At 43.5% G+C, this 14,211-nt stretch overlaps 1 protein-coding gene across 1 annotated transcript in view; it reads left to right on the forward strand.

Annotated features, from left to right (window-relative positions):
* Window positions 1-3,304: 3,304 nt before the first annotated feature.
* Window positions 3,305-14,211, forward strand: part of LOC144784067 (uncharacterized) — a 625,465-nt gene continuing 614,558 nt past the window's right edge. Inside the window, exons 1-2 of the mRNA XM_078662757.1 lie at window positions 3,305-3,608; window positions 12,107-12,298. Of these exons, the coding sequence (XP_078518883.1) occupies window positions 3,440-3,608; window positions 12,107-12,298 (361 nt within the window). The 5' untranslated portion in view covers window positions 3,305-3,439. The remainder of the gene's footprint in view (window positions 3,609-12,106; window positions 12,299-14,211) is intronic.

The following is a 14,211-nucleotide window of genomic DNA, read 5'->3' on the forward strand; positions in this document are numbered from 1 at the left end:
ACTCAGTCAGCAAATGAATTCACACACTAAATAACTGATCTCTAGGCCAATTGTGTTTGCATAAAAATATATACTGTTGTTTTATTTTTAGAACCAAGCAAGCCTGGCACAGGCAAGGATTAAATATTTTTCAGTAATAAGTTACTGGATATAGAACAGTTTAAAAATGCAACAGAAATTGTACTTTGTTCGACTTACAGGGGATGCAGTAGGTTTCAACACTTATTCTCATACTCATTGACATGACTAGGCTTTATCAGTAAATTACAGGTAAGTTACTTTTTATGTTACTTTTCTAATTCATTGCTGGATACCTAGATTCAGCACTGGGACATTTCCTGTAAACAGGTAAATAATTACGTTTTGGTTATTCGCATGATTTTTAAAGAATATGTTTAGATTTCAAAAATCCGCACGTAGAAACTTTTTGGAAGAAATTTGTCAATGTTATCCTATGGCGGAAAAACAGGTTATCGGTTCACAGGTAAGTTATTGACTGTGGGAGTTAAGGTTCTGGGGTTTGACTCAGGAGTCCTCCAGGGTCAGTGATGCACTTTTGTTGCACCCTCAGTGGCACTAGGGCGGTCAGGTGCAGAGTGCTGAGGCCCAATTTTATCCAACGGCGTATAGGGGGCCTCCGGTTGGTGGCTGCTGGCAGCTGGCAAGCAAGCCACTGGGTCGTGGGAGGAAAGCTCCCAGGGTTAAGGTCAGGGCAAAGGGGGAAACAAAGTAGCACAAAAGGTGCACCCTCAGCGGCACTGGAGCGGTCGGGTGCAGAGTGCTGTTTTGAGATCGGGTGCTCGGTTGTTTTCAATGGAGAACCTCAGTTTTGCAAAAGCACTGCAAGCAGGGAGACAAAGGACTTCTGGGTGCGACCACCAATTGGAGAGGTAAGTTGGGAAGTTAAGGGATGGTTAGGCACTGTTGGTTTGGGCACACAAGGACGTGGGGCGTCGGGTGCAGGGGTGCTTTTTGGGGTCAGATGTTCTTACAAGCTACTGGTCACGGTTAGGGGGGGCTTCTAGATTTAGGTGGCAGGCATTGGCTGGAGGCTGGAGGCAGGTCAGGGATTGCTCCATCTCTGGTCAGGATCGCCGGGGTGACTTGCTCATGGTGTTTTTTCCACTCAAGTTCGGGCCGGGCTCGGCGGGTGCAGAGTGGGCTAGCTTTGCGGTCCGTGGCCGCTGCCAGTGGTTGCAGTTGAACAAATCTGGTATTCATGGGAGGAGCAGTCTTTGGAAGGGAAGGCAGGCAGGTCCTCCAGGGTTTTTGAGGTTGCTGGCTGCAGGACACACCGGGATTTTGTAGGAGCAGGTTTGAGGGGAGACAGGCCAGTAGGGCTGGTGCCAAGTCAGTGGGCGTCTTCCTCTTGTTAGCTGGCTGCACAGCTGTTCAGTCCTTCTTCTTTTCTTCTTGTTATCAGGCTGGATCTGAGAGAAGCAAGGTTCAGGGTACCCATTAAATACCAGATTTAGGGGCGTTACAGGTAGGTAAAGGGCAGGGACCAATGGGTCCCTTCCCTGGGGTGGGTACACCCCTTATCGTGCCACCCTCCAGTGGGAGGGGGCAGGAGCCTGTCCCTGATTGGTTGTGTTCCCCATCCTCAAGATGGCTGCGACTCAGAGTTGTGCTTCACCTCGCCTCCCCCACCTGAGGGGGGAGTTGGCAGAGTTGGGAACACCTCTTTCCCTCACTTGTTTGCTGTCTCTCCTGACCAAAGTGGGGGGTAGAACCAGTGGGGACCAGTAGCTGAAAGCAGCAAATGGTCTGGAGAGGCTCACAAAGGTGGCATGCCTTTGAAGCTTCCCCTTTGTGAAACCCTGTCCATCCTGGGGGAGGAGGCTTTGCACCTCGTCCCAGGATGTGCATTGTTTCAGGCCAACGAGAGATGTATGCTCTCGACCCAGGGGTCCAGAAACCTGTCTGTTGGTGACAGCCTGAGGAGCCACTCAGTCAGGTGACTAGAAGTTGGTCAAGTTTCAGGGGGCATCTCTAAGATGTCCTCTGTTGTGCATTTTATAATAAATCCCACACTGGCATCACTGTGGGTTTACTGCGTTGAGAAGTTTGATACCAAACTTCCCAGTTTTCACCATATATTATTAATGTCAGCATTTCACTTACAATGCCCAAGAATGGACTTGGGCACTGTAGGGGTTCAGGGCTCATGCACCTGTACCCTCACCACTGGCATAGTGCACCCTGCTAGAGGGGTGACTGATCTATGCCAGGGCAGTGGGTTTATGGGCATAGCACACAGGGATGTGTGCCATGTCGACTCTTCACTTTGTTCTGCACCAAGACACGCAGCCTGCAAAGGCAGGGTGTGTGTGTCAGTATACAGGACCTCCAAGGGTGGCAAAATAAATGATGTAGCCCTTAGAGGCTTTCTCTGGTCACAGTGCGCTGGGTACCTTTGGTGCTATTTACCAGGGGCTGACATGTGGCCAGAGATGCCAAATGGGTTTAGCCTTCAATGCAATTTTAGGGAAGGAACATAGGCCGGGGTACCTGTTTAACAGGAACCCAGGGCACACACAGTCAAAGAACATCAGCAATTCAGAAAAAAGTGGGGGCATAACTTGCAAGAAAGATGGCACTTTCTCACATTGTCCATATGTACGTTAAAATCTCCCAAAATCGTAAAATTTTTCTATATGCTTTCTCTTTCGCCGAGCCTTGTTGCCGTCCATCCATCTGAAATGTTTACATTACTTATTTGTGCTGATGTTTTAATATACATGTCCTAGTTTTATTTAATTGTTTTCTAGTTAAATGTATATATTGACATCTGTGTGACTCATTGGGTGTTTCCCTCTGAGTGTGGTCCCTTACCTATTTAAATGTTCTTATCATCTACGTTCGCTGTTCCCCTGGGTTTTAAACATGCTACTCAACTTTAAACTATTTTTCCGATGAATTGATCCTTTTGAAAATGAACGGTCATACCGAATGGAAAATTCTTTGTTTGTTAATTTGTATTTTATGTTGCAATGCTTTTTATGACAAAAACTGTCAGAAATAAAGCTACTTTTGCTTTGATTTACCTGCATGCGAATTAAACGCAGTGCATCGTAGTTCTGATGGCAATAGAGTACACTTGTTATCAGTGATCTTTAAATAAACAAATGAATCAATACCTCTGTTTCGCAACTCATCCTTTGTCATTGGCGCGCACAGATTTGGGCCCCTTCTATTGGTTACCAGGGATCTGTAGAACCAACTTTTGGAGAAGGCCGTTACCTTGATGCCCACTGGTTAATGAGTACCAAGTTTACCCGGACCCTCCGGGGTGGCAGGCTGTGGACGCACTGCAGCCAAACCCTCCATGACCGTTTCACAGGTGCTCGTGCAACTCTTTACGCTCGGCAAACCTTTCCTCTTGCGTCACCAAATTTAATTCCGAGCAACTCAAGATGCAGAACGTTTCCTCACGATAATGCGCGCGCGCTCTACCTCTGGGAGGGGGCAACTGAACGTCTCGGTTTGGAATTGGGATATATGTGGGGGCGTCAGACTCACTACGTGCCTCATGGAAGCTTACCTTGCACTGGCTGCTATCCTTCGAGTCGTTCTGGTTGGATTTCAAGCTCAAGATGTATATGGAGGTAAGCACAGTCCTCTCTATCCACTGTCTTGAAGTCTCTTCTTACCCATGTTGTTGTAAAGGACCTGGCTAGGCCCAGCTGGCTGAACCCCACTCACATCGTCACCCCCTACGCCAGTACTTTGAATGGCCGTTGTGTGTCTGATGATCATTCAAGTTACTGAACGGGCCACTGCAGAATCGATTTGTGATCTTAGTGTCAGTCCCCGTTTTGTATTAATTATACATTTTTTTAACCACCGGACACTTTTCTGAAAAAACACCCCTAGCGTTTGGGTGGTTATTGCATACTAGCCGAAAATAATCCAGTATCACTACCATCTAACAGTCTAATAGCCTTTTGCCTCGGTCTATACCAGTTGCCAAAAGGCCTTTGCCTGTGGCTTTGGTCTTTTACACAGGTTCCGGGCTATTAACTAGTGTTGCCCTCGGCTATAACATGAGGGCGGTGGCTGCAATATATTTCCCACCATAATGAACATTTTGGGTGAAGCAGTTTATGGCTCTTAATAGCGTTGTCTCACCCATACTGGCGCCATCCTAGTGCTTGAATGATTTGCAGGTAGACGGGTCCTCTGATGTTCTATATGCCAGAGTATATCTGTTCATTTTTCCTCAACATGAATCTCAGTTCACCTTTACTTTTTGTGACTCATCTGGGTATATTTTTATTTAATTATAGGAATATCATGTTATATTGTTTTGTTTTTCTGTACTACTACTTTCATTGTTTATGAGCCTTAAACTTCTTTACATAGAGCGCTCGTTCTCTGGGACATATATTGCAGCCTTCGCCCTCATATATTAGCATCATAGCCTTCTGCCGAGGGCTGTAATTAGGGGCACTGTAAGTATGCAGCAGGGGAGGACAAAATTATGCGGCAGTGTCGAGTAAATTATGTGACATGCACTGCAAATTATGCAGCGTAGTGTGGCAAATTTTGTGATAGTATTACTTTAGTAATTTGACTTTTTTAGACTCGTTAACACTTTCTGGACATTGGTTGCACATCATTAGTACTAGTATAACACCCAAATATAGCAATTAGCAATAGAAAGGTGACCAGTCAACCTTTGAAAAGGGCCTTCCACTGCGCTGCAACATGTGTTGCTGCATTTTTAGTAACTTTTGAACTATTTGACCTAGGAGCAAATTTTATTTGTTAAAATATGCACATTATGTAGCAGATGATGGAGTATGTGGCAAATGTGACAAATCTATAATCATGCGAAAATCGCTGCAGCCGCACAATTCCAGTGGCCCTGGCTACACTCATCATCAAAATACTCTATTCAGTATTTTGCTACCATAAAAGTACACAACAAATAAAACAAATATATATGCAACAACGTTTGCAAAAATATAGTACCATAAATCTTATACAACTTTGCAGATTCAAAACCAACAACGGCTGATAAAAAAGTAAAATGTCCATCACTTGTAAATAGTTAAAAAGTGAGACATATTTAAGAAAGAACGATAGCCATACAAATCAGATCATATTATCTTCTGTAAAAGAGACCCCTGTTAACTCGTTCCGTTCTAGTGACGGAACCACTCCGTCACGAGCCACGGGCCTGTGCTCATTACGGAGTGGTTCCGTCACGCCGCCCACGCGGCACTGATTCCCCGCCTGTGCGGGCGAATTACTGAGTGGGCGGAGCAGTCACGGAACCACTCCGCCATAAGCACAGCGCGCCCGGGGCCTGTGACGGAGTGGTTCCGGCAAAGCATGGCGGCTCCGCGTGACCCCCCTCCCCCCAGCGCCGCAGCGGAATTACCGCTGCAGCGCTTTTACCAAGGGGTTAAAAAGTAAAACCATTATAACCAAAACCAGTGGAGGGAACAGAATGTAAAAAGACAAGCAAGGTTCTTCACATTGTCAGATACTCTTTGTTAATGGCCCTGAACCATCCGAGTTATAGGTCCAAGCTGTAGGCAGGGGTATTCAACAACTGGCATAGCCAGATGTAGAAGGGCTATCAGACTATTGGAATATTCCACTGACAAAGGGTAGAATGTTTTATGGGAAAAAAGAGAGAAACAGAAAGACAAACTATGGAAGGTTGAGGCAGAAGGCCTGTACCAGACATTATTGGCCCTAAGAGGCTCTATCATCTTCTATGGTGCTCTCAAAGTTCCCCAAAGTTTTAATATACGTTACAGACCGGTTTGGCGGTTCTGTTCCATGTATGGCTGCATGAACATAATTATTCTTTTAGACCAGAAAGTATAGATCACCCATCACAGACCTCAAGCATTTTGAGTTTGAGGGCTCTGAGGACACTTTAGTAATTTAAGTAATTTAGGATCTACTGCGTTCTAACCACTTTCAGGCTTTTTTCACAGAGTTCTATCATTTGCAGCAACACCGCATGAATCCAAGGGTCTTTTAAATAAAAAAACCTAGAAGCGGATCCTGAAGATCGAAATCATTTTTAATCTTCATTTCCTTTGCAAAATACTGAAAAGGCACATTAAGGCCTCACTAAAGCTTTTGGGGACTGAAAATCATTCACAGGATCTTCAGTCAAGATTTAAGCGAAATTCGAAAATAGCCAATAATGCACATTGCGATATAGACAAAGGTGACTCCTACTATATGGAAATTGTTATTCAATGAACAGCCTGCCTAAAAAAGTAACTTCTACAAGGCAAATGTTTGACTAAGCATAACCAAAACACAACACAGATACTGCAGAAGCGGTGTCCATCTGGCTGCTTGGAAATCATAAACAGCAAATCACCCTTTAAGAAAAAAATCCTGACTGAAAACAACATGTAGTCAACCTGACACTATTCATCCTCAAATCAAAGTGCTCTCTCACCAGTGCCACCTAAGCCCCACCATGCTTTCTAATCTTCCCTACCATGAATCTCTCTCTCCCATCCTCAAATCTAAATCCACAATAGTCTGGTAGTCACGCCTCCTTAGCCCCCATTTACTGTCAATTTTGAAATCCCCACTGTGTCTTTGGAGTGCCTTCCCTTCTCCTACTTTCCTGGCAGCACTGAACGATCAGACTCAGCATAATTTCAGTGAAAGTGTCCCTTACTCATTGAACAGGTATTGTGCAGGCATCTTCAGTGCTTTGGAGGCAAAGAGAGGCAAAAAGCGCCTGTCCAGGAATGGCTTGAATAGCTTGGTGTGTGATGTGATTCATTTTTTTATGTGGATATGTTTTTATTGGTTATACTTTTCCTTGTTTCATTTTTACAAATGCAACCATTAACTTGTGTAAGAGACGGCATCACAAAGTCAAATATGTTGCCTTTTGTTGGATATACTCCCACTTTTCGTACATTTAACTGCTTCAGTGGTGAGGAACAAGCAAGGGGTAGTGCATGGAAGATGGACTAGTGTAGAGCATGGTGGTGGACAGTGAGGAGCAGCCTCTTGTGGGTATGTTGCCATGGGCTGCCCATTTGTATTAACAGTAAATTGTCATTCCTAGTTAAACGTTTGCATATCTGGAGGCGGGAGGGTAAGGTAATGGGGAAAATTAAAAATATCAAGAATAACTTAGCTCAACTATAGCGACACCGGCCCACCCACTCTGGGGATATAAAGGTGTCATGCCCACTGGAAGCCATTTGTATCCTCAGCCATGTATAAATGCATGAGGTCCGCACCTAGTTCTGGATGTAACCCAGCTTGCATAGGCCATGTGGATGGCTCAAGTGGATCTCCTCATCGCTCTGCTCCCAGTACCTTACCTACCGCAAGACCCGACTCAGCTGGGAACTCATTCTGGAAATCATGCATTATAGTGTCCCGGTTAGCTGCAATGTTGATTTTGCGGACGCAGGGAGTTTCCTCTCAGTGTAGGGTAATACTTTCAGCATTAGCCCACACCTGTAGTGAGCGTCTCCAGGCTAGTGGACGAGGGAGCTCAGGAGACTTTCACCATCTTGTAATTAAGAATTTCGGCAGAAGTAAGCCCAAGTCTAGGAAATGTGGAGGTACCCTCTTTCACTTACTCCTAGGAAAAAAGTGTAATATGCTTCCCTCCCAGGTGTGGGTCATGGTGCTTCCGGTGCAAGAGGATATCGTGGGTGTGACTGACAGCCAGTACAAGGTGAGGATCAGGCAGGACCACATCATGTGGAGAAGCTATACATCTAGAGTGTGGCATCTGGGGCATTCTGCATCTGTGCGGTGGAAGTATAGGTTAATTTAAGCTGGGGCGAGGTATGCCCTTTGTGTGATGTAATATTGGATTAGACTACACCGGGCATTCTGGGAAATCCTATTATGACTTTCAATATTGTAACCAATTCCTTTTCTGCGCAGCGGCAGTTCGGGTCTGTCTCCCAGCTCTCTCAGGGGCGAGAGTGACACTGCTGTGTGATGGTGCAGCGAGGTAGCAAACCTTCTGGTGAGGTGCCTACCTGTCCCCATGACATGTAGACATTGGACAGTAAGGTGAACCTGACATTCACCTGTAATATCTCCCCACTGGTGTCCCAAACCTGCAATTAATGAAATGTGCAATAGAACTTGACCTGGGCGTAAGCCATCTTCTACCACCAGTGTACTGTAAGGTAGTAGGACACCATCATGGTAGAGGTCGCACAGCGTTTGGAGACAATCCTCCCACCACATGGACAGTTCAGTGGATGTGGTAACTATTGGGCCTCGGGGTGTGCCTAATATGGACAATGTCATTGCATATGGAATTGGTATACATATGAGGCAAAACTTCTGCTGTAACAACGGTGTGCGACTCCAAGTACTGGGCGACCGGTGGCCCCCCTGGGTGCAGGGGTGAAACAGTCGGAGCAGCTTTTTAAGTGACCAGGCCGGTGAGTTCGTGGCCGTGTTAGAGAGCTAGAGTCCCTCCATTTATCTGGCCTCCCAGTGAAGCTGTTAAGCTGGAAAGCATTGCTCCATATTTCGCACTGCTAGCCCTCCTTGATCCGTAGGTAAATATAACGCAGAGAGCGCTATTTGACAATGGAAGTCACTCCAGATGAATTCCCTCATGGTACTTTCAAATGTGTGAAAGAAGGGGGGCAACATAGTAAGGCAAGTTAGTGAAATAGTATAGGAGTCTCAGTAGGACCGCCATTTACGTAGCGATATCCAAACCATAACCGATAGGCATGGGACATGATTCATGGCGAGAGGAAACACTTGAGAGCTTACTGGCACATGCATCAACATTGGAGTTTGCGATTCCTTAATTGCGAAAAATAAGGGATCGCAATTAAGGAATCGCAAACTGCAATGCATCAAGAAATCGCTAAATAAATTGCGATTTCTTAAAATTCCTTAATTGCGATTCTCAATTTAAGAATCGCAATTAAGGAATCCCTTCCCATTCATTCCTATGGTCCTAGAGGCCCATAGGAATGAATGGGAAGACATTCTCATTTTGCGAATCGCAATTAAGGAATCGCAAAATGAGAATGAAATTTCAAGGGTGCAGGGGGGGTCCAAAGGACACCCTGTTGCACCCCTGAAATTTGCCATTAAGTAAATTTTTCACACACACATGCCCCAAGGGCATGTGTGTGTGTAAAATGGCACTTTGAAAAATGCACTTTTGTGCATTTTTCAAAGTTTTCGCAAATTACCATGAAGGTCAACTTCATGGTAATGTGCACCCCTTATTTGCAAATTCGCAAATTTTAAAAGTTTGATGCATTGCATTTAAGGAATCTCAATTTGAGATTCCTTAAATGCAATTGCAATTTTGCGATTTCTTAAATTGCGAGAACAACAAAATGCATAATGCATCCCAAAAATGGAAATTGCATTCGCAAACGGCCGAATTTTGCGATTTGCACCATTTGCTAATGCAATTTCCTTTGATGCATGTGCCCGTATGAGTGGCAGAATGAGAGCGAACACGGAAATTAGTATAAAGGGGTGCATCAAACATGCCACGGACGTAGCACTTAAGTTTCCCTGTTCCATGCATGAGCACCTCATCCAGTCCCTTGCTTACTTTGCGCTGGTGCTTGATGTCCCAAATGTATCATGGAATGGGGCTACACAACCAGAATGCAAAGGAAAAACCCTGGACTGGATGAGCTTATTATGCATATAAATGCGAAACTTAAGAGCTGTGTAGGACAAAAGTGGGCAGACTAGAGAAAAACGGTGAGAATGTGGAGGCTTTAGGAGAAGAAGCAGACTTAGGGGAGAAGGTAGACTGTGGGGAGAGTGTTCAAACTAGGATAGAGTGCGCACACAGTAGTGTGAGCGAGAAGATTGATAATGAGCAGGGACACTGAGAATACAGTCACAAATTAGGAGGAGAAGGGGTACACGGAGGGAATAAAGACCTCACTGGGGTATACATAGACAGGAGAGAGATGATCACATTGTAGGGAGAGCATGCAAAATCGGAAAATCAGTGAATATTTAGACTGTGCAACAGCCAGCAGATTAACATATCAGGCACATGGCAGTCAGACATATACTAGACCCTAGCACGGCCATTGTGTATGTTCAACTTCAGAGGGTGACTGTAGACATTGGTTCAAAGTATCAAATTGCAAAGTAAGTATGAGTCAGATGTGAATCCTTTGTCTAATATTGTGATGTTGGAGTAGATGGCGTAGGGACTTTGAGTGACAGTTATCCTGTAAACAAACACACGTCACTTACCTTTCCTTTACTGACATAAGGCAAGTACCTATTAAGTCATGCCCTGCAAATCTTTTATCTTACTCACACTAATGTGGTTTTGTGGTGCCATAAAGCACCCCAAGTTTCTCATCTCATCTAAACCCATTGGCCTTATACATCCTTTAGTTGGTTGACAATCTTTCACGTCTCATTAAACTCCGTAGGCTCCTGCTTTTGATCCTCCAAGCTGGCCCTCAGGGGGTGCGGCCACATGCACCACAATTTCTGCAGGCAGGAGGCCCCCTCATGCTTCAGCGGTGCCTAAGCACGATGTTGTCCTCACCAATAGGAACCATTCGGAACCGTCCATGATATCCCTGGGACTCCCCATGGCATATCAGGTCTACAGGACTCAGAAATGCTGGATTAAGAGCTGGCTCTTAGCGACCAGTGACTGTCGTAAGTGCTGCCCTTTGGATAGTACCCGCCTACCTTACATCTTTATGGACATTTTTACTACTCCTAAACACCACATGCACTCATTGTAGAAGAGGTATGATGTCACAAATGAAATTAACTACAGCAGAGACATTTGACAAATAAACATTACCAAAGCTTCAATGTGACACAAAATGTTTTATCTCTTAATTAAAACAGTTTAATGAAGTGGATAGACCACTAAGAGAATGTTTGAATCAATATTTAACAAACAGGCACATCTCTCTGGGCTCTTAAAAGATGCAGGCAGTGTGAAATAAAAAACAAAAAATATGGTTGACAGACTTTGGATTAATATATATGCCAACCCACTTTCTAATAATATATAACACGGGGATTTGCACAACTTACAACAGTGACCAAAGAGATGTACTAATTCATGGAATCTTTGACATGGGTTACTTCATGTTGAGTAGTCCATTTCCACGCCCACACCAATACAATGACTACCTGGTGCATGTGTCACTGCATCAAAACGTAAAAATAAGTGTGCTAACCCTACTCGCCAAATGATCATCACACTAATTTGCGCATGTGTGCTTTCTCTTCATCATTCCCATAACAAGTGTGTTGTCCAGAGCATCACAGGCAGCCTCACAAAACAATAGGCAAAGAGTGCTTCAGGTTCAACACATACAGTATTTTCATTTCAATTTAGATTTTTTTTGATTTATGAACATTTGTTTTTCTAGGATAGTAAAGTGTTTACGGAGCCCTTTACTTCTGGCATTATGCTTTGCTTTTTTCCTGTTCTTCCTGTTCTTCCTTGGACCTATTTGAATTGTTGTACTTAAATACGCATTCCAATCCCGATGAGGTTCTTAGGATTGATTGTTTATACATTAGCGGTAGGAAATGTCTTGAAGCCACTTGGAAATGTTTCCTGGGTAGTGTCTTTGAATGTGAAGTCGGTCTTGTTGAGCCTGAGAGAGAAGCCCAACACTGAGATTTAATAAGAAAATGTAAGCTTTCTCTATAAAATATATTATTCTGTATAGGGAGAGGTATGCGAAGGAGAAATTGCCCCTTGTGCCAGGGATGTGAAAACAGCCTTCTTGATTGACCTTCAGGAAGTGGGGGATGGCTGATGGGCAGATTATTTACGGGCGATTAGTAGGTGGTTTGAGCTTCAAAAACACAAATATAGGAGTCTTTTTGGGCTAACTACAGAACAAGGTATGATCTGGTTGGTTGAACGTGAAATATTTCTCAAAACACATTCTGGTTTGTATGGGTAATACACAATGGTTGATTCTTTCTGGAAACCCCATGACTGCTGACTTGCCCCGTTGTCCATATTATATACAATATTTTTCACAAGTTCGTAAATTATTAATATTATTATTATTATTATTATTATTATTATTATTGCTATTGTTTGTGGATTACTTGAGAATGATAGATCTTGTCCTTATTCTAGTGAGTATATCGCATGGAAGCTTAAGGTTTCTTGAGCTGGGAAGGGATTTCAAGAATGTAACCATTGTGATGACCACTAATGACTCCAGTGAATGGGCAACCAAAGAGACCTCTCTGCCACAATCGACTACAGATGTCAGCGGAATTGGAGATGGGTTTAATGGCTCAACTGATACGAATGCACTAAATGCAGGTGAGGTTCAAATATAATCCCTGTGCATGAAATCCTCTGCTGGTGCACAGAGAAGCCTAATCACAGCCTTAGCAGCTCAGTATGGATTGCACCAAATGAACAACCCCCTTCAAAAACTCTGGTTCAGAAGAATTCACCATAAAACATTCAGAACCCAGACTTTAAGGTTTGCCGAGTGGGATTCATGGCAGTCTTATGTTTCCCCATGTCTCACTAGACTGTTAGTGCCGCTATCTTTCCTTGCTGATTTATTTATTATTACAAAAATTCTTTTCAGGTTCTGTGTGTAAAGACACTTCCTTTTACTTACTTGTGAACAGACATTGGTACTCTTTCTACTCTTACTCACTACATATTGCACACATTTGAGAGGACAGAAAAGTACTTGTATTTTTTAATTTGCATGCCTTTAAACCATATATCTTTTTCTTAAGATTTCTCTTGCAACTTTTAATCTTAATATAAATCAGTCCATACTGTTTAAAAAAATCAAATTTCTTTGGGCCTGATTAGGAGTGTGGTGGACAAGGTACCTCACCACAGTGACTCCCTCGATCTGGGTGCATCAAACTGTCTGTCCTATTTAGAGCAGAAGGTCCAACATGCCTTTTTCAGGTCAGGACTGCCAGTGGAACCCTGGCAGTCCAGAACTTAAACAATCTAAAAACAAGCATTGGCATAGCCAAAAGGTCTCGGCTTTGGGACCTTAAGAGTGTTTAGCCATGCAACAGTTTATGTTGTTGCACCAAGGATATTGTGCTGCATAACTAAATACTTATAAGGTCCCAAAAGCGAGACCTATTGGCTATGCCAATGATTGTGTTACTGGTGGCTGGTTTTGCAGTAGTGCTGCAATACTGGCCCCCTGTATCAAAAACAGCAGCAGTGCTTGATACTAGGATCCACCGGCCGGTCTAGCAGAATTGTCAGGGCTTGTTACTGTTCCCAGTCGTGTCTATGTTTGCCCCCTGTTGAAGCTAATAAGATATTTCGGGAATACAACATACAGCACTACCATATGCAGGAAATACTCAAATAATCGGAGGGAGAGTCTGGTGGAGATTCAGGAATGGATGAACACCAATTTGATAAAATGGAATGCAAGCAAAAAGAAAACCTTATCCTAGGAAACAACAACTCGCTCTGGGATTGCATTTTGTGGCTCCCAGAGCTGGAGAACAATCCCCCTTCCAATGAAAGCCAAAGTCATCAGTGCAATGGTCAATTCGGACTCATCCCTCGTTACACATAATAATGTGGGTGAGGCCATCTTTCTGGTTTCTGATATTGCTAACACCTAGAAAAATTCTTCTCGTCATACCGGTGTACAAACATTCAACACTTATCCCTGCCCTGACACTTTCGTCATTAGCTAAAGTAATACTCTATTCTTGGTCCCTGTGGATATCTTTTGTCCAGACTTCTACTTATTCAAAACTTAGCCATCTGTACAGTTTGTAAGCTCCACTAATACACTCCCATTACAGGGACTTGCCATTCCCTGCATTAGCTCCAAATTTAGAATAGAATACCGTTTAATAACGTCTGTTTCGCCAACAGGGATTCCTGTGACCTTGAAATGTCTTAGATAGGAAAAACTTAGCTTTTACGTGAGTTGCAAAAACCTATTTCTTTTGGTAATCTCCTATGGTGTTTCTCGTGCTAATTGTTTTAGTTCCTTCTTCCGGTATCTGTTTGCATTTTATAAACAATTAATAACAAGTAGAATCTTGTTGCAATTATACTCCTATACAATCCAACTTGTTACACAATGCTCCTTTCAGTGAAACACGTAGGAATTATAGATCATGTGTATACATACAGAAAAGCCACGCTATTATCACTAAAAAGGTAAAAATAAATAAAATATATTTTATGAGGACACAAAAGTGAATGAATTATCAATGACTTGA

The sequence above is a fragment of the Lissotriton helveticus genome, chromosome 10 (genome assembly GCF_964261635.1).
Source record: "Lissotriton helveticus chromosome 10, aLisHel1.1, whole genome shotgun sequence".
Lineage (NCBI taxonomy): Eukaryota > Metazoa > Chordata > Amphibia > Caudata > Salamandridae > Lissotriton > Lissotriton helveticus.